The 22428-nt window shown below is 38.5% G+C and overlaps 1 protein-coding gene across 1 annotated transcript in view; it reads left to right on the forward strand.

The window, feature by feature from the left end:
- COL6A6 (collagen type VI alpha 6 chain) overlaps nucleotides 1-22428 on the forward strand; it is a 102831-nt gene that overhangs the window by 13516 nt on the left and 66887 nt on the right. The window contains exons 8-18 of the mRNA XM_045559821.1: nucleotides 6742-7085; nucleotides 7166-7244; nucleotides 10978-11132; nucleotides 13303-13395; nucleotides 14650-14703; nucleotides 16160-16231; nucleotides 16318-16344; nucleotides 16677-16721; nucleotides 16805-16858; nucleotides 17949-18011; nucleotides 21934-21999. Coding sequence (XP_045415777.1) covers nucleotides 6742-7085; nucleotides 7166-7244; nucleotides 10978-11132; nucleotides 13303-13395; nucleotides 14650-14703; nucleotides 16160-16231; nucleotides 16318-16344; nucleotides 16677-16721; nucleotides 16805-16858; nucleotides 17949-18011; nucleotides 21934-21999 — 1052 coding nt within the window. The remainder of the gene's footprint in view (nucleotides 1-6741; nucleotides 7086-7165; nucleotides 7245-10977; nucleotides 11133-13302; nucleotides 13396-14649; nucleotides 14704-16159; nucleotides 16232-16317; nucleotides 16345-16676; nucleotides 16722-16804; nucleotides 16859-17948; nucleotides 18012-21933; nucleotides 22000-22428) is intronic.

Raw genomic sequence — 22428 nt, forward strand, 5'->3', positions numbered from 1 at the left:
GAACATGTCTCAGAGAAAAAAAACTACTTGCTGGATTTTGGTTGCCTGGCAGTAGGGCCTGCAGGGCTGCCAAGTGCGGTGGTACAGGTAGGCAGGGAGCATCCCCAGAGGTTTGTATCCTTATTATGAAAATTTACCACAGAGGTTAGTAAATATCTTCTTTACAATTAGCACATTTTACTTCTGTGCGTTGGAAAAAATGTCAAAGTGTCTTAAAGAACGGGAACATTTTTCTATTATAAAGGTGCCTTATGGGTTGTATGATTCTGTGTAACTACCCACGGTAAACATTAACCCCAGGTTTCCACCGAAAGAAAGGAAAGCTACAAGGTCATTAAAAGGCAGCTCTGGAGACAGATGACCTGGCCACACATCCCTTCTCTGTGACCATTTTTTCTTGGACAAGTTGCTTAACTTCTCTAAGTTAATTTTCTCACCTATGAAACGTGAAAAAATAGCAGCACCTGGTGCAAAAGGTCATTTTGAGGCTCAAATGAGAAATGTATGTTTAAACTTTACTTAAATAAGCATGGCACCTGGGGTATAATTGTAAAGTCAATTCATTTTTGTCTGTACCACACGCCCTTTAAATTTATTATGGGGGCTAGCTCTTCCCTGGCCCCTAGTTACTTTCAGGAAATAAATGAACCTCCTCTTAGTGATTAGTATGTCCATCCCAGTGTAACTGTGAAAACTGCAAACATTCAAGGCTATGCCACTTTTCCAGCCTGCTGCAGGCTGCTCACCTGCCATGAGAGAAGAGACCACACATATTTGGTGTCTTACCTGTTGCCTCCTCCCTTCTACTTCTACCCCTCTTCCCATCCCTGCCCCCTTCTTGCTAACCATGCTTTCTGGCCTCTCCAGAATTGACTTTGAAAGGGAGAAGAGCTAAAGGGGTACAGGAAAGTTTTTATTTAATGGTCCTTGTCAGGAATTGGTTTTCTCTGATGATAGCACATGTCTACAGCTGAGTCTATTCATGGGGTCCTTGATAGATTCTCCCTTCTGCTGTCTATCATCTCTGCCCCCACCAAAGCATATTCATCAGGCGACCTCCCAACCATGTTTTCCTTTGAGGAGGATAGGTGTGTCTCAATTCTGGACGATCCATTATATCTTCCTCGGCCTCTGAGCATCTGTTGATACCTCCAGCTTTGTTCTGCTGAGCTCTCTCTGCCCACTCCAGGTAGGCTTCTTGTATAGGAGATCAGAGAAGTCCACAACGGCTCTTTGTTACATTTGGCCATATCAGCTTTGTGGGAAACAATAACCTATCAATGTCCTCCAATGTGGACGTCTCTCCTTTGCAGGGAGAGCAACGTGCTATCCTGTGTATCATTCTTTAGATTAGATTCCAGGATTAAGTTATCTCTTAAAGCCCCTCTCTTGACTTCAAGAGCAAATTACTGTGTGTGTATGCGTGCCTGTGTGTGCATGCACACGTGTGCAGTGGGAGAACTCATAGTACATCAGCAGCTCTCTCCAAACATGCTCTTCTAAACTCCAATCTCGAACCTTTTATAAGACTTAATGTGTAGGTTAAAGGTTAAGATTTAAGGAGGACAATTGGCTGTGTAAATCCTGCTTCATGGTTTCTCCATACTTTGGAATGTGTCTGATTACCTCAGCCAGATCTTCCACATTAATTTCCTATTTCACATGAAATACCCATTTCCAATTATTAGACAGAAAATTTTCTTGGAACTGTCTAGTTTCTATTTGAGTGCATAAAAGAAAACAATGTGGAAAGTCAAAAACAGGAGTATGAACTCCAAGTAGTCAGTGAATTATCTTTAAAGGAAACAGTCATGAATGCAAAAAAATAAAATAAATACTCTTTATTAAAGTAAACTTGAGGCTATTACCCCAGCAAGCAAGAATGTGAGGCCTTTGTAGCCAGGCTGTGAGCTGAGGACTGAAGGGGCTGGAATGAGCCCTGATAAAGCTTCAAAGGCATGTGCAAATGTATTAGGGCATGCCAGTTCTTCTCAAACTATAAATCCCCAAATCAAGGAAATCAGACAGTAGCTGGGTGTGGCTCAAAACAAGTTGGACGTGGAGCCTAAGCATTTGCTCTGCTTCTTACTAAAACATCTACAACTTCAGAGAAGTCACTACCCTTTCTGAGCGTTACTTAGTTTTCTTGTTCATAGAGCTCAGTCCTCTCTAAGAGCTTCTCTAATTGTACACTATGATTTGATACATGTGAAAGGAAGGTCAGCTGCATGGAGATGAGAAGGAGGTGACCAAGAATCATTGTATTTTGAGCATCTACAAAGGGTCAAGCCTGGTGCTCTATGCACATTAAATGCATTATCTCATTTAATTCTCCCAATATGCTATGTGGTTTATATTTTTCATTTTGAAATGTGGAAACTGGTTCTCAATGGAATATTGGTGGAGTGGTCTAGTTCATACAGGAAGTAACAGACTAAGCACATTTTGAAACCTAGGTTTGTCTGACTCTAACCCCCCCACCATTTGTTTTGGTTAAATTGTTTTCTTGATATAGTTGTTTCTCTAGCTTTCTGATGTTGACATGAACTAGTGTCTAAGTGTTGGCCGTCACCAGTTAATACATGGAGCTTATTAACAGTTCATGGGGTTATCTCTTGGAAATTGTTCTCTCAAGCCACTGCTCCCTAAAGGAACCACTTGCTGCTAAGCTGTCACTTCCAATAACACAAGCTATTAGCAGATCTAGGAACCTGCATGACCTGTCATCACTGGCTACCCAGGAAGTGGTAAAATAAGGTGGCTCAGCAAATGGATTGCAGAGAAACCTGGATCAAATGCCAAGTGTGAGATCCATAGTACAGCTGTGAGACCTTTGGCAAACTTCTCTAAGTCACAGCTTCCTCATCTGCAAGATGAATATCATAAGAGTTTCTACTTATCCTATGTTTCATAAGAACAAGCGAGATAATGGGAAATGCATGGTAAATCTTGAGTATTAATTAGTATCACAGCATGTTACTGAGGGTACCTTGAAGTGCTCTTATAAATGAAAATTCATGGAGTGTTGGGGTTAGTGCACAGAAGAACAGTTTACCAAGAGTTCCTTGGTTTAGAGTTTTAACTATTTCAGTAGTATTTTAGAGCAATATTCAAATGTACTGTCTCAACATATACCAAATTTTCTTAAGTAACTGAACTCCAAAGTCTGTTTTCTTAGCATTACCCATGCTTATTTTCCTGATTTTTCTATGAGCCTGGCTACTCTGTCCACCTAGAGGAGACTTTGGGCAATTTTCAGGATGTGGAAGTCCTGCCTTTTTGGCATGGAGCCACGATTAGGTAGCAAAAGAATAAGTACCTCTCATGTTTTGCATCGCTCATCATGGGTAGATAGATCAAAAGTGAGATTAAGCAAAAGGCTGGTCTGATTAGGATGAGGGAAGAGACAACCTCAGGGTTTGATTTAAGAAATGGGAGAACTATAAGGAAAAAACAGATGGTCATTTCCAACTTTTTTTGATAAGGAGCTGTTTATGTTCCTGACTTAACTGAGTTTCCCAGAAGGACAGAGCTTGAAGCAAAGTTTATGTGCTTACCTTATTGGGAGTGCAATCCCTGAAAAGCAAGAGTAAGTGCCAGGGGAGTGATACAGGAAAGGAAGGGAAGCAAATACCAGGTGGGATGTCACCAAGCTGGCCACAGCTGCTTAAGAAAGCATAATGGGCATGCTGGTCATGTAGAACATCACCAAAGAGGCCTTGGTGAACCACTGCATGGACCAATCCAGAAGGGGGAATAGGGGAGAGGCTTTAACTTCCTATTGCTTCCCCTCTACTGCCTCTCATTAGTGAGAGTTTACTCCATGGAGAGTTAACTTTCCCATACTACTGGGTTGTGATATCCAGCCGCCTTGGGAAAGTGCTGGGGAAACCAGATATGGGACCCACAGTGTGCTACAACTGGGGCTGGAAGTGGTGAAGGAGCCAGTGCCTTCATGAGCTCACGTAGGTTGCACATGGCACCAGAGCCACCGTGTCCCTTCTGCAGTGAGCACGATGGAGGCTGCATCAAAGCCTGGCCATCAACTCCACAGTGTTGGAGACCAAATGATGGTGGCAGCTGGGGTTCTCCAGGAGACAAATGCCTGAGTCTTAGGCAGGGGGAGGAAGCAAATCTGAGTAATACATAAACTGGGTCTCTTACAGACCCTAACTATATTTTCTAGATCATCCTTTTTCTTTTTTTCATCTAAAATACCCCTTTTTTTAAAGTCCCCAAGCAAATTTCCCTCCTATCTCAGCTAGTAACTACCAATAGCATCGTTTTCCCTTTAAAGGATTTTTCTCAAGAATCTGTCTTATTTTATGAATATACCCCAGTCTCTTAACAGCAATACTAAGAATCTGCCATCATCATAGATTCCAATTGTTTTACAAATCAGATAATTAGAATCAGCTCTGGGGCCTGGCAGGGAACTCTGAGACTGCAACTGTCTAGTCAATTCATTCTCTTCTGTTCTTTTGTATTTTTATTTTGAAATATATAATCCCCTTATTTTTATAGACAAGAAAATTAATGCCCAGAGAGGTTAAAGATTTGCCAAAAGTTGTTTAGCAGTGACAGAGTGGTGACCAGCACATGACTAACACTAAACTTCTTGTCTTCCTGCCCAAAGGTCTGCCCCCCAGGCTTCTGCATTGCTGTTTGGGACCAGTAAGGGCTCAGGCTGCTACTTTTACTGCTTTTATCATCCTCTGTGGCCAACCCTGTGGTTACCTTCTTCATCCTCCTTGTTTTTATTGCCCCTTTTCTACTCCCACTTCTGTCATCATAGTGTCTTTGCTATTTCTTTGGAAATTCAATTTTAGCCTTCTCCCTAGCTCACTTCTAGAACTCTCCCAGCCTCCGGTTAATTCAAATCACCAATGGCAGATTCACTTTAAAGCACAGCCTCTGTCATGGAACACTGCACTTCCAGAACTGTGAAGGACCACTGACTTAAGGGAAGTTGTCTCAGCAGAATTCTTAAGGCCATTACCTGAGAACTCACTTGACCAGTATGGTCTGGTCTTCTAATTGTACTTAAACGTACAGTTGCTAACGCTGAACTCCACCAAATTCAATTGCTTTGATCACATTGTTATGGAATCATTTGTCAATTTGAATTAAACACAAGGAACTGGTTTACCTGAGTAAGTGTGTACTTTCAGCAATCTGGACAAAAAAGTTACGATAATACTTGGTATCTGTAGAAAACAGTTTCCAGGGTCACTTGAAATCATTTTGGCATTTCTGCTAGTTTGTTTTCTCACATGAGCCTGTTTTCCTTCAAGGCAATAACATATCTTGGTTGCTAACTGGTTCTGTCTTCAGAGGTTAAAACAATGTTCATCTAAGAGTGAAACTCAAGACAGATATGAGAACATTAAGATTTGAGAGGAATTTTGCAAAGGACATCTTCTGATGCTTCCTCTAAGTTTCTCTTCATCTCAGTTTCTGAATATCCAACAGATTTTCCAATAAAGTAAAATACAGTAATATAAGAAAACCAACCTTTTAGATTTTTTGGTGGCACATTGATTTACCTTGAATCTCATGGGGAAAATTGATTATCAAATAAGGCTTTTATTTTCCTTCATCCAACTCTTCAAGCCTCATCCCTTGTTTTAAGAATTGGAATTGACATATTTTGGTTTCAAAGACTTACAGATATACAACTAACCAGTGTGTCTGGGTAGTGGTTAGGCAGGTATTTGTCCATACAACAAATATCTTAAAAATCTGCTGATCTAAACAGCAAATTTAAAAAAACACTCCTTACTTTATCAAGCAAGCTGTGTGTATTGAGTTTGCTGAAAAAGATTGAAGTTTTTAGCCAAGTTAGAAGTTCTTGAAAGAAGAGTGTGTATGTCATATAACTTTATCCTTCTCTGACTATTTGCCTGTAGGAAGCTCAACTTAAAATATTAAGCTGCCTCTAGTTTCTCCAATGCTTACATTTCCTGGAGTTAATAAGGACAACGGCAAAGCACTTTAAATGCAATACCTCTTTAGGTGTTTCTAGAACCCCAAATGGCAGTGTCCTTGGCTTCCTGAATGGCTGAGCTCCTGAAGATAGCACTGTCTTTGACATGGTTGAATATGAATAATCTGGTTCCTGGTTTCTTCACTTCCAGGACTTAAATCAAGCAAGAGCTCAAAGGATCTCTTCGGTTTTTAAGTTTTGTTTTTACTTTTCCTTTTCTGAGTGGATGTTAGAAGACAAAAAGAGGAATCAAAGGCTCTATTTAGAAAGACAAATCATCAAAAGCATTCCTTAGACAAGTCCTCTGTGATTTTTTTTCTAAATGACTTTCTCTATTCAAATGTTCTTACATTTCCCTTATAATTATTATAATTTAATATGTGTTGAGTGATATCAATTGATAAGTAGCATGATATGAATTTCTTATTTTAGACTATTAACATTTCCACAATGTACTTTAGAGATATTTAAATGCCTGTGCATGGCTTTTTCAATGGTGACAATAAAATCTTTCAGAGCTTTAATTGTTATAGAATCATTCAGATTTTATACCAGCTGGAAAAAAATGTACACTTACACTTTTACAGATTATAAAAGAGTGATTCTGAGCCTCTTCCATTACTCATGCCCTTCCTTGTTTTCCAACTTTATAAGTGAAATAGAAATAAGAATTCCAAGTCCCTTGATTCACACATGACAGCCAAGTCAAATAAAGGCATTGATTTAATAAGACATGCTTTTCCCTTGAATCCTAGATTGCTTTGTGGATGTTGTGGTGGGATTTGACGTCTCAACTCAGAAAAAAGGGCAGAATTTGCTGGAAGGCCAGTCTTGGATGGAAACCTACCTTCAAGAAATCTTACGTGCCATCAGCTCCCTCAATGGGGTGAGCTGTGAGGTGGGCACAGAGACTCAGGTCAGTGTGGCTTTTCAAGTGACAAATGCCATGGAAAAGTATTCTCCCAAGTTTGAGATCTACAGTGAAAACATACTGAACAGCTTGAAAGGTATAACAGTTAAAGGACCATCTCTTCTCAATGCAAACCTCTTGAGTTCTCTATGGGATACATTTCAGAATAAATCAGCTACTCGAGGAAAGGTAATGTGGTATTTTATTTGTTGGTCTATGGTTCCAATGAACTCCTCTTACTCATTTTTCTTTTTTGAATACTTTCTTAGGTGGTCCTTTTATTTTCAGATGGATTGGATGATGACATTGAAAAGCTTGAACAAAAATCTGATGAACTTAGAAAGAAAGGTACTGAGCATGGGGGAGGAGTGGGAAGGGAATACTTATTAATTTTATGATCTCAGAACTCAATTCTGGCTTTTAAATTTCCAGGCACTCAAATAACCCTGAATTTTCATTCTCTCTACTCTGCTCTCAGCAAAGCAAATGAGCTCAGAACATTTTGGCATCTACTTTTTCCCTCATGCTCTGTGTGTATGAAACAGTGCTGAATACAAAGTCCTATCTTTTGTCTTATATTACTATATTTCTTCCTCGTTACCTTTCCTGGAGAATGTTCTTTTTCCCTTGCCCCACATTGTATAATATTGCTACTTCTTTAGTGTCAGCAGAACAGTATATTTCTTCTTGACCAAGGAATGGAAGAGTTTTAACATGTTCTTTTAACACTCTTAAAGTTTTAAGAGTTGCAAGCATTGTTGGACAAGTTACTCATGTTTTGGACTCTTTTTTGGTTTTGGTTTGTTTTTTGTTTTGGGGCTTTCTAATCAGTTCCTTCCTTCAGACCACAGATGGACCAACCATGGTGTTTATGAATTTTTAACGCTCTGGCACCAGGCTTTTGGAACCAAAGGCCAATCTGATTTATTGTTAGTTCTTATTAAAATATGGATCAGTGGAAACAAAATACACCCATGTGTTCTGGCTTGCCTAAGAATAGAATCCTCTCCTGTAAGTGGGTGCTATTGCTGCCCCACCCAGATCCCCTCTGCTGGCAGGCTCGCCCATCCCTCCAGCTGCTGTGTTGGCTACTAACAACTCACAGCTTACTCCTCTGAAGGATTGTCCTTGGCCAGTGGGGAGCCGCTTCACCTGGAAGGTCACTCCCCACCCCAGTGCTGTGGTGCAGTTTATGCTCCAGAACTTCGTGGGATCACGCTAAGGCTAGGCTCCAGCTGAAACACTGTCTTTCTCAGCAGTTTCCCCTGCCCTGTTCTGTTTCCCTCACCCCTTTTCTTCTGAGCATGCTTCCTCAACAATTTGCATGTCTCCAAATCCCTATCTCAGGCTCTGTTTCTAGGGAGCCTGACCCAAGACATCTACCTCTCAGGTTAGCTAAGGGAGGCTGACTGGACACTGTCTTTTCTGTTTGGTTCTCTCTCCTTAATCTTAAACAAATTGCAAAGTTCTCTGAATTTATAGCAGGAAAGTAAGAATTTTTTATTTTATCGTCTATTTACTAAATCTGCCTTGTTTTTATTCTATCAAGTTTTGGCCTTTGTTCATGAACTGTAATAAAGGCTTTAGTTAGGACTGAGAACGCTACCCTAGAGTGGTTAGTTTGGGTGGGTAGATTTTTGTTTGTTTATTTCAGCTTTTCTTTTGTGGGGAAAAGATATATCTCCTGCAGACAACATTACAGTTTCTTCCAGGAAGTGCTTTGGAGTACCCAGAAGTCTAAGACCAATCCTCTTTCTTCCAACTCCCACTGAAAAACTAATAAATGAGTATGAACTTTAGAAGCTAGATTTTTTAATAATATCCTCAGAAATTTAGAATCTTCAAATGGAAGAGATAAAGAAGTCATGTCCATAATGTTCTTTGAAATGTCAAATGGCTCTCATTATGGACATGAAGTACCTCTGGCCTTGGCTTCCCATATTTAAATATCCATGATTTCAGTTGATGCTGGGCCCCATGATCTATTGTTCATATTGGCCTGGAAGAGCCTCCTTAATTTGAGGCCTATGTAGATACCATGCAGAATCTCTGGCCCCATCCCACACCTACATCTATACATGTAAACTGTGGTATCATCACTGAACAAGAGGAGACAAGGAGAAAAGAATCCTTGATGGTGGCTTTATAACTTGTCCATGTGGATTGGAGTTTGAATTAGTTTATTAATTTTGTATAATAGAATATAATACCCTAGAATCTACTCAGTGATTCTTTATTCCTCTAATTTCTAATATCTTTTCTTTCTTAATTCATTTTTAGAAATTGCATACATTTTATTTAAGACCATATGACTCATTTATTGGATGAGTCTAAAAGGTAGAGTACTTTGGAGTACCCTGATCCTGAGAAAAGCATTAATACATAATAGCTATATGCATATTTCCTACAAGTCAACAATCCCATGATTCTCATGGTGCTTAAACTTTTGTATGTCCTGGAACTTATTTAAAAAATCAGATGTGAGGTTTTTTCACCTTATAAATAGACCCATTGGCATGCCTTCACCTGATCACTAAACTGCAATTGATGTACAGAACATTGCCTATCCCAGCTCACCCTACAACCTCTTTCCCCCACCCTCCTCATTCCCATTCTAGCAAAATGACCAACTGTACTGGTTTGCTTGGGACAAGACAGGGACTTTTCAGCACTAGAACTAGGAAAGTCCTAGGCAAACCAGGACGAATAGGTCACCCTATTCTTTGGTGGTTCTTTCTTTATTCCACTTCAGCCAACTATTCTGTTTGCCTCTTCTAAAACTTAAGCCTCTCCAATATGTCCTTGAAAGTTTATTCCTTTTCTTCTCCTCTCATCTATGCCTCACTTCATTCAAAATCACATCATATAAACTTATTTGAGAAGGTGTTCTTGATGCTTAGCCAATCTTTGAACTTTTCTTTATCCTGGCCCATTTGCATCCAAAGAATTCTTTACCCATCCATAATAAAATAAGAAAACTTAGGCCAATGGAGTCAGATTTACATCAAACTAAATTTGTTCAATTTTAGGACTGCTCTTTATTCCCTGGTTATATCCTTAGTACATTTTTGTTGTTAAACTATTTTTTGTAGGCTTTGAAATCGAGCTGTCTATGTGAAAACCTAAAAATACTGCTTGAGCCAGCCTCTCCAAGCCTCAGTTTGCTTATCTGTAAAATAGGGCTATAATCATATGTACCTATACTGTTGTAATTGTATCTTACGAATAAGGTAATGCATGTAAAGCACCTAACCAGCTTCCAGGCATGCAGTTAGTTACCTGTTAGCAAACACTAGCACCATTGCTGCTGCGGTTACTTCCTCCACCACGATGATTGCCAGGTTTATTACCACCATCATTTAGTGTTTTTACTTAGCAAAATAAGTCATTGGCAACCCTGTGTTAGTCTGTAACAGTATTTTTTGAAATAATCTTATCCATATCATCCCAAAATCTAAGAGCCATAGCTCTGGATGATTATGTGTCATTTGTTCCTAATTACTTGACAATAGGGCTGTCACTGTCTTTTATTATTTATAGTTCTAACTGGATTATCAATTTCTTATCAGGTCATTTAGAGCTGTGCTCGTCAAATTTTAATGTGTGTATAAACCACCTGGGGATTGTGTTAAAATGCAGATTCTGATTCAGCAAGTATGGGAAGGGCCTGAGATGCTGCCTTTCTCATAAGCCCCCAAGTGATGCCAATGCTGCTGCTCCAGAGATATCCCCCACTGAGTGGCAAAAATGTAGAATATTTACTTGATACGTGAATGCCTCTGTATTTTAGCGTGCTCTTAGCTAACTTTTAACTCACTATCTCACTTCAAATCATCAGGGAACTAGAAGTCTTGTTACAATTTCCCCTGTTCCCAATTTAATTAGTTTTGAAAAATATAATTCCTTTCATGTTCATGTTATAGTCTCATCACTTGTCAGATTTGCATCATATAGTTGGGGAAAGTAGACAATAAAATGAGTGTTCTTCTTGCAACTGAGAATGACAATTTAAATATATTTGCAAAAAGATCAAAGTAACTAAATCCTCCTCATCTGGAGACTTGTACCCTGTGTTGACCAGGCCTGAATGCCCTCATGACTGTTGCCCTGGACGGACCTGTCGATTCCGGTGACGCGGGTGATCTTCTCTACATTGAATTTGGGAAAGGATTTGAGTACAGGACACAGCTCACTATTGGCATGAGAGATCTTGGGAGCCGGCTGTCAAAGCAGCTGGTAAGTTATTCGGAAAAGGCTGCTGAGCTTAAATTTTCAATTACTTTGTACGGGGGCTTAATGTTTATACTTATGAATTTGAACTGATGATGTTTATTTGGGAGAGAAGAAAGGCTTTTCTGAATTAGTGAACAGCCTGAATAAGAGGGTGTTTGGAGGCAATGTAGTATGTCAAAGCATGTTTAACTTATATGTTTGTCAAAAAAGAAAAGGAAGAGGAAGGAAGAAGGGAAAAAGAAGAAAAAATATTTAAATAGCACCTCCAGTTCTGCCCAAATTATAGTCAATTAACATAAGTGCCAAGGAGAATCTGAGATGTGAGCATGAATTGGCTGTTCCCTCAGCCAGCCAGTTTGCACATCCCTTGCAGATCCTAAGCATAACAGCATACCCCACTGAGTAGAATTCTAGTGTTTAAGACATGTTCTCCCTGCAACATGGCCTATAAATGAGAGCAAATTACATTTGGAGTTCAACTAGAAAGAACAATCTGCTCTAATGCTGGAGGGAAAACTAGTGACAATAACCCTCATATGTTGTACTTTATCAGCAGTTGAAAGATTTTTAAGGGTTGTCATGACTCTGGGATTTTCACCTTATGTTCTTTGTTGGAACCTAATGCTTATAGAAGATGTAGCTCCATCATATTTATTTCAGAAACATACAAGAATTCAAACTTGAGTGGCAAAGTGTTACCAAGCTACTTTAATGAATGGCTAATGATTTATACTTTGCACATAATTTGTAAAATCTTTAATCACCATATGAGAACACTTTCCAGGAAAGGGCTAGTTCCTGCTATTTTTCCACCTGGCAAATTTATATATAAATATTTAAGGAGTTTTTTTCAGTATAGTCATCATGTAAAAATACTTAGTTAATATAAAAGTTTTTCAGAATTCCTTCTTACATAGGAAGATAGTGTTTATTTTACAAAATGTATTTTTTCTGCCTACTGCTGTTTGAAATCAGTATTGGTAATTCATAGACGAAGAACGTTATTCTTCAGAACAAACCTGTCAGTTTTTAGATATCACATAAATGGAACACTATATAAGAAACATCAATTTGAGAAATAGATCAATTTTAATGTTAACAGTAATAGATTTGGTGCTGTAGGATTTTGGTGATCCCAAGAAAATTGATATTGTCTCATACGAAATAATAGAATCATTTTGTTATTGTTTGGTTTCACAGGTTTCCAGTGTTATTGTTTTCTCTGAAATTTTCAGGAAAAGAGGGAGAATTTTATAATGTCAAAAGAACATTATAATATGAAATAATCAAAGGGAGAAAAATCACTAAATTTTCTTACAACCAAATATAAAATTTTTCATTTTTTGTTGCACTAGAAATTTAATGGGAAATTTCACAATACAAAGAATGATTCTACCCCACTAAAGTGAAACATAACATTTACTGCAAATAGAAGCTTCCTAAAAATAACTCTGGTGGGTTAATTGTAAAAATGTAATGCAATATGTCAGCTATTCCGGGGATGACTAAATCAGTCCAGGGTGAAATCACTCACATTTTTAAATATATAATATGGGGTTTTTAGGCCAGAGTATAAAGAGGAATATTTTCTCCATGCCCCCATCCTCTACAGCAAGTGCTTACAAAATGTTGGACATATAATTGGTGTTTTTGAAATCTTATTGGAAGTGTTCTGGAAGAGTTTAATGTTGGACTCAGTTCCAAGCAGTGTTACACTGGCACTGTCTAAATCCTCTAGCATACCAAGATTTCACAAAATGGGGAAAGGAGAAAACAGCACTCATTCATTTTATTTGAACAAAGCTTTTGGGGCAGAGCTATAGAGGGTAATCAACAATACCATGGTCAATGTCAGGGTGGGGTGGGACAGAAACAGGCAACCATACTAATAAATTAGTATGTGGTGAGTTGGCTATGGCTACACTGATACCATTTTGAGAACACAAAACATTTTTGAATTGAGTTGGAATTTCTCAAATGGTGGAGAATGCAGATCACAGAAGGAAAGATGAGAAGCAAAAGAATGTTTCATGAATTCCCTCTAGAGCAGTCATTTTAATGGTGATCAGGCTTCCGAGACAGTGGTCGCAGTCTGGATCACACGGTTGAGCTTGTACACATGATTTGTGAAGCAATGCCACCAAATATAATGTATTTCCCACCCTCTCCCGAGGTCAATATTGCTGAAAGGACATGCTGCTGTTTGTTCTGCAAGTGCATTGGAGGAGATGGCTCAATGGGAGATTCTGGACCACCAGGGAAAAAGGTGATTTTAGTTCAGGTTTATGGTTCACTTTACTTGAATTGTAGTATGTCTTTCAGACATGGGTTTAGGTAGAGATAGGGGTGATTTTCACTTCCAGATAGAGTCACTAAGGTAAACAGTTTATTTCACTACCTTTTTTTATATGTTAAAGTAATAATCATGGATTTTCCTTGGCATTTTAAATTAGAGGGTTTTTTAAAAAGTTTGAATAGAAGTCTCAGGAGAAACAACTGTCAAGATCATTGATTATCCAGTGTTCTGGCAGTGATGACAATGATACAGAAAACTCAGCTGTGATGGCGCATGTTGAATAATGAAACCTCCTTAATGCCAATAGCCCATCTTGGCATTCATTTTTAATGATAGCAGTCATTAAAATCAAGTAGAAGATATTTTGTGTAGTCTGCTGAAAATCAAGCTAGATCAGATCAATCTCCCATAACAAAAGACATTAAGATGTTTCATTTAGCTTCAGCCAGGTCAAATGTTATCACAGATATATGCCCCAAAACAGGCCAATTATTAAAAAATATTAATATTAACCAACAACATTGATCTATATATTTCCTAACCAAGAATAGTTTACCCTTATGTAAAAATATTGTTTTGAACTTTATGAAATATTCAAATATGTATAAGCACACTATGGATATGTTAAATAATGATTTCAATACTCTTGTTTACATATGTGTTGACTTTTGAATAATTTATAGATAGCACTATAATTCCCAAATCACCAGACTGTGTCTCTGAATAAATTTTTTGGACCAATTGTTTCCTGAATGCTTGAACTTCATGTCAAGAGAAGGGTAGATTTTTTTTTTTTTAAACAGACCTCAGAAAGAATGGAAAGAAATGTCTGTGGTCTCTTTCTACATGTAACATAAATCCTAAAAAAAGAGATTTTTTTAATGAAAAGAGGATAATTCTAGTCTGTCAGGGGCAACTACAGCTGTGTTTGCTTGAATGTTTGTCTTGAAAAAAACTTCAGTACTATATATAAACCCAGAGAGAGTTACAGACAATATTATTGTTGCACATGCACGCACACCCTTGAGTTATCTGGAGACTTGTCACAAAATTCCATTTCTTTTTATGTATATAAAGGCAGCCTAGGTTGGGGAGGAAGGACTATTTTTTTCAGCTCTTACTTATTGCACATGAAGTAAAACTGTAAAGCTGAAGAATTTTGCTTCGTTACCTTTGGGTTTTGGTCTATGGATGCTAATGTTTTCTCCCTTGTCTTATTTCCAGGGATCCCCGGGTTTTAAAGGCAGTGAAGGTTACCTGGGAGAGGAGGGCATTGCTGTAAGTCAAGGCTTTGTTCACCTTCATTTATCTCTAAGACCACATCTACAATGTGAAATACCTTGAGTCAATTCAGAGGGAAGGAAGGTCAAGTTCTAAAGATTCGTGTGCAACACCTAAATGCCTTTCTTATCTTCATTGTGCTTTGCTTCTGGTGGTCAGTAGGTGTTTATTAACCAACTGTCTCCTCTTTGACTCTCCACCAACATTGCACAATGAATTCAATGCAAGAGTTATCTTCTTCACTAGGTGAGTTGAATCACTTCTATTTCCCCTGTCCTGGAGCATTTTGCAAAGGTAAACCCACTTGCCACATTGTTTATCAAGGACTTCACTCTTTCTTGCATTCATCCATCCATCCTTCTATCCTTCCTTCCATCAGTCCTCCATCTAAATGTTTCCTTAACAATTAGGTATTAAACATCTTACCATTTACCACATTATTTGTCAAAGACCTTACTCGTTAATGCACTCATTAATTTATTTATTTAACAAATATATATCAAATATCTTATATCTCAGGCATGGTGCTAGGCCCCAGAAATAAGAAAAATAAATAAAAGGAAAAATACGGTTTCTACCTCAGGAAACTTCTAGACTAGTGGAAGGCAATGAGACAAGTGTGGTTCAAGTTGTTATACACAAGGTCTATACTAGAAGTACACAGAGGTACAGAGGAGTGCGGCAGAACAAAATACTTAACAGCCTTAGGTAATAGCCTTGGCTGAAGTTGGGGCTTGAGAGGGGAAGGCTGCAAACAAGGGGTGATGCTTGGGCAGACACTTGAAGAACAGTAGAAATTTCTTCAGGCAAAGTTTGTGGGAAGGAACATTCTACTACAGAGGAAACAGTGTATTCAAGGGCATTTAACTGAGTCAGAGAATTGCATGTTTGCAAACTAGAACATGATCAACGTGTCAGGAACCCAGGACACTGCAGGAGGAGGTTATATATGGGAATAAGGCCTAGGCTATTGGTAGTCTTGAATACCCTGCAGAAGATTTGGATTGTGTCTTCTAGTTGATGGGAAGTCACTGAATGGTGTTGAGCACAGCAGTAAAAATGATGGGGGTGTTTAGAAAGCATGCTCAGGCTACATTTTGGATGATGATAAAGTAGGGTTATAGGTAAAATCTTGCAGTCCTAGGTGCAAGACAAAGAGGTATTAATTTGGGCTTGGAATAGTATGACTAGATTGAAAGGACATATTACTAACTCGGTGACCACTTGGGGAGAGAGAAGCCCCAGCCGGGCAATATGCAAGTGGGATCCAAAGCAAAAGGTTATCGTCAGGGTAGCTCTGATTTATTTCAACTCTTAGTTTTTATAAGTATGAATTCTGGATTGTAAACCATGAGCAATCACACATTTTTCCCAACAAAGAACTTGTCAAGTTTCCAAGACAGATCCCAAATTACAATAGAAAAAGCTCATCTGGATATGTGCTCTTTCTCAGGGAGAAAGAGGAGCCCCTGGACCCGTGGGAGAGCAAGGTACTAAGGGATGCCATGGCGCCAAAGGTCCTAAGGTAAGAGTTGGATAAGACATTGCAAAGTCTTCCCAGCATTAATTCCGTTGTCCTGTGCTAACTACTACTGTCCTTTCTATTTTCAGGGAAGCAGGGGACTAAGTGGACAGGAGGTATAGTACCAGGCCACATTCATTTTTCTGCCTATCTGTCATCTAGAAATATTTTTTGAGATTATTGAACCATAAATTATCCAACTGAAGTTTATATTGACCTTCCTTTTTTATTACCAGCCATTTCATTTTGTTTATTCCTATTCTTTATTGCAGGTGATGTATACTATTTGTTATAGTTTCTATTACTGAGTAATCTTTGATGTTACCCAGGTCCAGCCTAACAAAGAGGCTGTACAAGCAACACAAAATTAGACTGTTTTTGTTTTGTACCTGACTTCTTTCCACATGCATGGGATGCACTCCATTCTAACCACAGCTGTCTTTTTCAGGGAGAAGTTGGGGAAATTGGAATTGATGGATTAAATGGAGAACAGGTATCTTGTACCAAAGTGACCCTTTAAAGCTATTTCCCACTACAAAAATGGGACTTTGAGGGTTTTTTTCTTTGTTTTTTTAGGGTGACAATGGTCTTCCTGGAAGAAAAGGAGAAAAGGGTGATGAGGGATCTCAGGTAGGGATTCAATAAAAGGACAACATAAAAACTGTACTGGGAGTTAAAGTGTATTAATGGAGTAGAACACCTACCCTAGGTATATCAGTCTGCTACTGCCACGGAATTGTTTTGTGACAAACACTCACAAAACCTCAATCACATAGAACAAATACAACAATGCATATTTATTTCTTATGTGTCTGAGGGGTTCAGCTGATCTAGGCTGGGTGTGGCTACCTTGGTTCATGTGTCTGTAGGTTGGCCAAGGACTTTGCTCCATGTGTCTCTTATCCTCCTGTGACCGGGAGCTGACCCGGCCATGTTGGCCATGACCTTTGCATGGCCTTGGCAGAAGCATAAGGGAGCAAGTGGAAACACATGAGGCCTCATTTGGGAACTTTCATGGCAACACTTTCATCTCTTTCTCTTGGCCAAATCAAGTCACGTGGCCAAATAGGGGAAGGGAATCTCGCCCACCACGGTTGGAAGTCACCGCAGTTACCTGGCAGAAGACACAGAAACGGGGAGGAGTGAAGGACTGTGGCCATTAATGACAGGCAGCTACCATGTGAAGAACAGAAGTAGGGTGTAGACAAGGAAGTGTGGTGCAAGGCAGCACCTTGAGGGGTGCATGCCACTCATTCCCATCCAGAATAGATACCAGCAGCAGCCATGCTTCCTTCGTCTGCTTTGCCTTTCGAGAGTGAGCAGTTGAGTCAGAAACTCACTTTCTAACTGATGCAAATTACATAATCTTTCTGACTCTCTCCTGCCTTATATGAGAAAGGTAATAAACCATCCCTACTTCACAGAATCTCTGTAAAAAGCCAACAAGACAACAGATGTATCTGGAACACAGTTTGCCTCTGTGGCAAATAATTGAGTTCATGATTACATTATTTATATGATGCTTGAAACTGATTTTTTTTATTGTTCCTCTTTCCAGTTTAAAAGTAGCCTTAGTAGAAAAATATTTATTCACACCAGGGAGGAGATAATCCCTTTGCTTTTATTAATTATATTTAAAAGTCTTGCCTTTGATGACTGAAACAAAAGTAAATAAATAAAAGTCTTGCCTTGTTCTTATTCTGATTTGTATCAATTTAAGGGAAGCCCAGGAAAGAGAGGGACTTCCGGTGACCGTGGAGCAAAGGGCCTGCGAGGAGATCCTGTAAGTGCGTGGGCTGCATGGGCTGTGTGAATGGGAGTCAGGGTTCGGTTCCCATCCGCACTGCTGGTAGGGAGAGGTGTTTCCATTATAAGGTACTACAATAGCAGTCCTGAGTTTGAAACACCACTTAAGTCTCCAAAACCTTTAATGAATTAACACTGAGATTTGTTTTTAAGTATTTACAGAACTGTAATATACATCAGAAAAGTGCACAAATTATGGATGCTCAGCTTGATGACTTGAATACACCTGTGTAGTCACCCAGGTAAAGAAATAGAACATTACCAGCATCTCAGAAGCCCCCCTCATACCTGCACCAGTCACAACCCACCCTCCCCAAGGTTATCACAATCCTAGCACCATAAATCAGTGTTACCTGTTCTTGAAACTTATCTAAATGGAATCATACAGTGTCTAGTCTTCTCTTTCTGGGTGCTTTTGCTCAGCTTTATGCTTGTCAGATTCATGCATGTTATAGATTCAATCTCATGGCTGTATAGTATTTAATTGTGTGAATATACCATGATTTATTTATCCATTCTATTGATAGATACTTGGAGTGTTCCCAGTTTTTGTGTTTGTTATAAATAGTGCTGCTGTGAATATTCTTGTACATATTTTTTGGTGCACTTTTGTATACATTTCTATTGGGTCTGAACTTTAGGAGTAGAATTTCTAGATCATAATATGTATGGCCATACTCAGCTTAAGTCTTTATACCCAAACAGGTTTTTGAAAAACATTTATACCGATTTACACTCCCACCAGCAATGTGCCAGTGCAGTATACTATATACCCATTAAAATGGCTAAAATTTATAAAAACTAACAATATCAAATGCTAATGAGAATGTGGGGCAACTGGGGATCTTGTGGGACTTTTTAACATAATCTCCCTGAGGATATGATGGGTTGATCCACAAAAAAAAATTCGGTGAAATACATATTGACAAATGCAAATGTTAGATATGCATTGATGATAACTTTATTTCAAAAACTGAGGAATTTGCACTTGAAGAAAGCATTGTTTACTAAGTGACATCTTCTGATAATAATCTGGTGACATGAGAGTTAAGTATCTAATTTAGAACCAGAAAACTATCCACATATAAGGATAATTCAGAAATACCATAATACTTTAAATACAAAGACATTTCAATCATTTACGTATGATCAAAAATTTATCTGGGGTATTGCTATACAATTTCCATTGACTTTCCTCAGAATTTCTCCTAAATTGTCTGCTATAGATCGTGTGATTATATAACATATTTAAAAGAATCTGAATAATGTAAAAGGATTTTTATTTTAAAATAAATGTTCTATGACTTCAATATGGCTAAAAAGCCAGCCCACTAGAGCTTCTCTGTAAAGTGCTGTTTGTCACTATACTGATTTTGGATGGTTTTTTCATACATAACAATTCTTCCCGCCATTTGGAAACATACATCTCAACTCTAAGACACCTCTTTGTGCTAAATTTATCACATGTGGTTTTTGTGGGTTACTATTTCAAGAAAACTTCAGGAGAACAAGATCAATAGAATAAATAGATCACACACACAATCAGATTCATAGGATGCATAGGAATGTATGCAAATGGCACAAATATCTGAAATTCTAGCTTATTCAGATAGACTTTCTGATCACATGAAAGCTCATTGGTCTATTTGGAATTTTCCATCTTGACTGGGAATTTTTTTTTTTCATGTAACGTTGAGGGGAAATTGAATTAAATTATTACCTGATCTGTAGAGGCTAGAAAGGTTTATCATTGACAACATATTATTGGGAAACCATTTCTCATCATAAATGTGTTAGATGATGATGATATTTTGTCCAGTTGTATGGCTAGAAAAAGACTAAATCAGTTCATATTCACATTGACCAAACAAAATGTGGTTTGTGACCAAACCACATAAAATTTGGGTTCTGTTCTGTAAAATACGCCTAGTATGTGACTCTTCTTATGTTATCTCTTCAATCAAATAGTTTAGAATTGAACTACAATAAGGAGCTTATATAAGCAGCGGAATAAAATTCTGGACTTTATACAAACTTCCTTTTCCTTACTCATCTTTTTCTACAAAATACAATTTTCTAATATTATAATTTAGGTAAACCCTCATTGGAGAATTGAAGAGACAAATATTTAAACTTAAGGGGGGAAAAGAAAATGTATAAAATAATATTTGGCTTTGGCGGGTGGAAAAAAGAAGTAATTTTTCACATACATCTTAGTAATATCAATTATATAAAATAAATTCCAAGCCCATCTTTTTTACCCCATTAGTTTATAAGCTCTGTAAGTGCAAAAACTATTTGTTTTAAAAGCTTAGTAAGTATCTGGAACAAAGCTATGTCTCTGTTGGTGATTGCAAATTAGTTATTGATTGATGAAGGTAATCTGGGCTGCTATCAGCCCAGCGGCCCCACAGCTGGTACTCAGCAGGACTGGATAATTATTTTCCCCTCTCAATTTATTGGAGCATTGACTGTATTGACTGGCTCAATTGATTATCTCAGTATCACGGAGACACAGCTCTGTTTGTGGTCCTTACTACCAAAGTTAGAAAGCTTTTGGTTTGACCTGCCCAAGCATAATATCCCACAATCTGTGCCTGTTTTCAATGAGTTCCTGCTGGAATATTTGCATTAATATTGGGAAAAACTCAAGATTCAAGGATTTCCTGAAAACTAGATAAGTAGACGTGAGGAGATAGGGTTAGTGTATTGGAATATCCATGTGTCCAGGAAGAGAAAGAGGGACTAGATGGCAGATACAGTCTTCAGCCTTGTTTAGTGCACTCACATTATTGAGGTAGAACCCATTACGAACACTTGCCTTCTCCGAAGGGTAGGGGAAAGTAAAATTTACCAATTCTCAAGCATAAATTTGCCCATGTTCCAAGAAACAAGAAAGAAAAGAGCAGGAGTGGCAGTAACAAGAGGGGAGAACCTCTTGTTGACTTGAAAATTATGAGATCTATAAATTTGGAAAGGAGAACTTCATTTCTTAAAGAGTTGCAACCTGCAGGCTGGGAAACAGAGCCTCTGGCTGAGACCAAAAGCAGGGCACCTCAAGGAAGGAAGTGGGTGGAACAGGAATTTATGCCGGATGGGTTGGGTAAACACACATGGGTAACAGGTAATAGGAGGGGCTATGAATATTTGTGAGGGAGGGTTACATGCATGTGTGGTAAGCAAACATACATCTTACATACATGCCATGTTCACTTTGGAGTAGAAACTTAAACACTAAAATGCAGTAAAATCAGGCTCTATTTGTCAAAAGGTGAAAGTCAGGACACAAAGACACTTTGTGCTCAGTCTCTGTAAACTGACCAGAACCAGTCTGTGGTCAGTGGTAATTTTTTGGGAAGGAATGTGTTGTGAACCTGGTCAGCTGGTATGTTGGAACTATAAAAGCGAGCGGGGGTTTGTCCGTGGCATCAGGTGATTGGTTGAAGTCAGTAAGACGATAAGTCTAACCAATCCCCTTGTCTTGTCATGGCCAGTTTTTAAAGTTTTCTAGGGTCTCCTTGGCCAAGAGGGCTCTGTTCAGTCTGTTGGGGTCTTAGGATTTTATTCTTACTCCACACTTCAAACCCAGGATAAGAGGAGTTGTGCACACACGTCACATCCCCCTTGCTTCCCTTGGCCGTGCCATCTGTGGTGAGCTCCTTGCTTTCTCCCCACACACTCACTTTAGCTCTCAATTCTCTCTCTGGTAACCTCAGGCACAGGAGGAAAAGAAAACACTTACAAGCCATTTGTAATTTTAACCTATTTCTGCTTTCAACTAGGTTGGACTTCTCTTGTCAACTTTTTGAGGGACAGCTAAATGACTCATACATAAGTTACATTTTTTAAGGAGAAATATTCAAATCTATTAATTTTTCTCTTTATTTTCTATTTTTTAGGGAGTTCCTGGATTTGATAATAGCATAGAAGGACCCAAGGGCTTGAAGGGAGACCGTGGAAGACAAGTAATTATGTGGGCATTTGAGAGTCAGCTTGTAAAATGACAGTGCTCCAACAGTGAGGCTGAAGTTCTTAGTGATAGAATATGAAATGCCTCATAGAAAAATCTGGAATCAGAGTGGATATACTTGGTACAGGGAAACTATTTTTAGGAGCAAAAAGATCTTTACTACTATTTATCTGCTACTCTGGGATTTGAGAAACATTCTCTAAGTTTGGAGTGACTTGCTTCACCCAGCCATACCCTTGATGTCTTCATTCATGAATACAAGCATCAGAACTCTAACTTAAAATGTAGGGCTAGGTGATAGAACTGTGCTAGCAAAAGAGTTGGCCTTTCTGGTATCTGGAAGACACATAACCTGAAAAGACATTATTAATAGCACATGATAAAAAGAATAAGATATAGTGGATCTATATGGCTCATACCATCA

This window comes from Lemur catta, chromosome 1, assembly GCF_020740605.2.
Source record: "Lemur catta isolate mLemCat1 chromosome 1, mLemCat1.pri, whole genome shotgun sequence".
NCBI lineage: Eukaryota > Metazoa > Chordata > Mammalia > Primates > Lemuridae > Lemur > Lemur catta.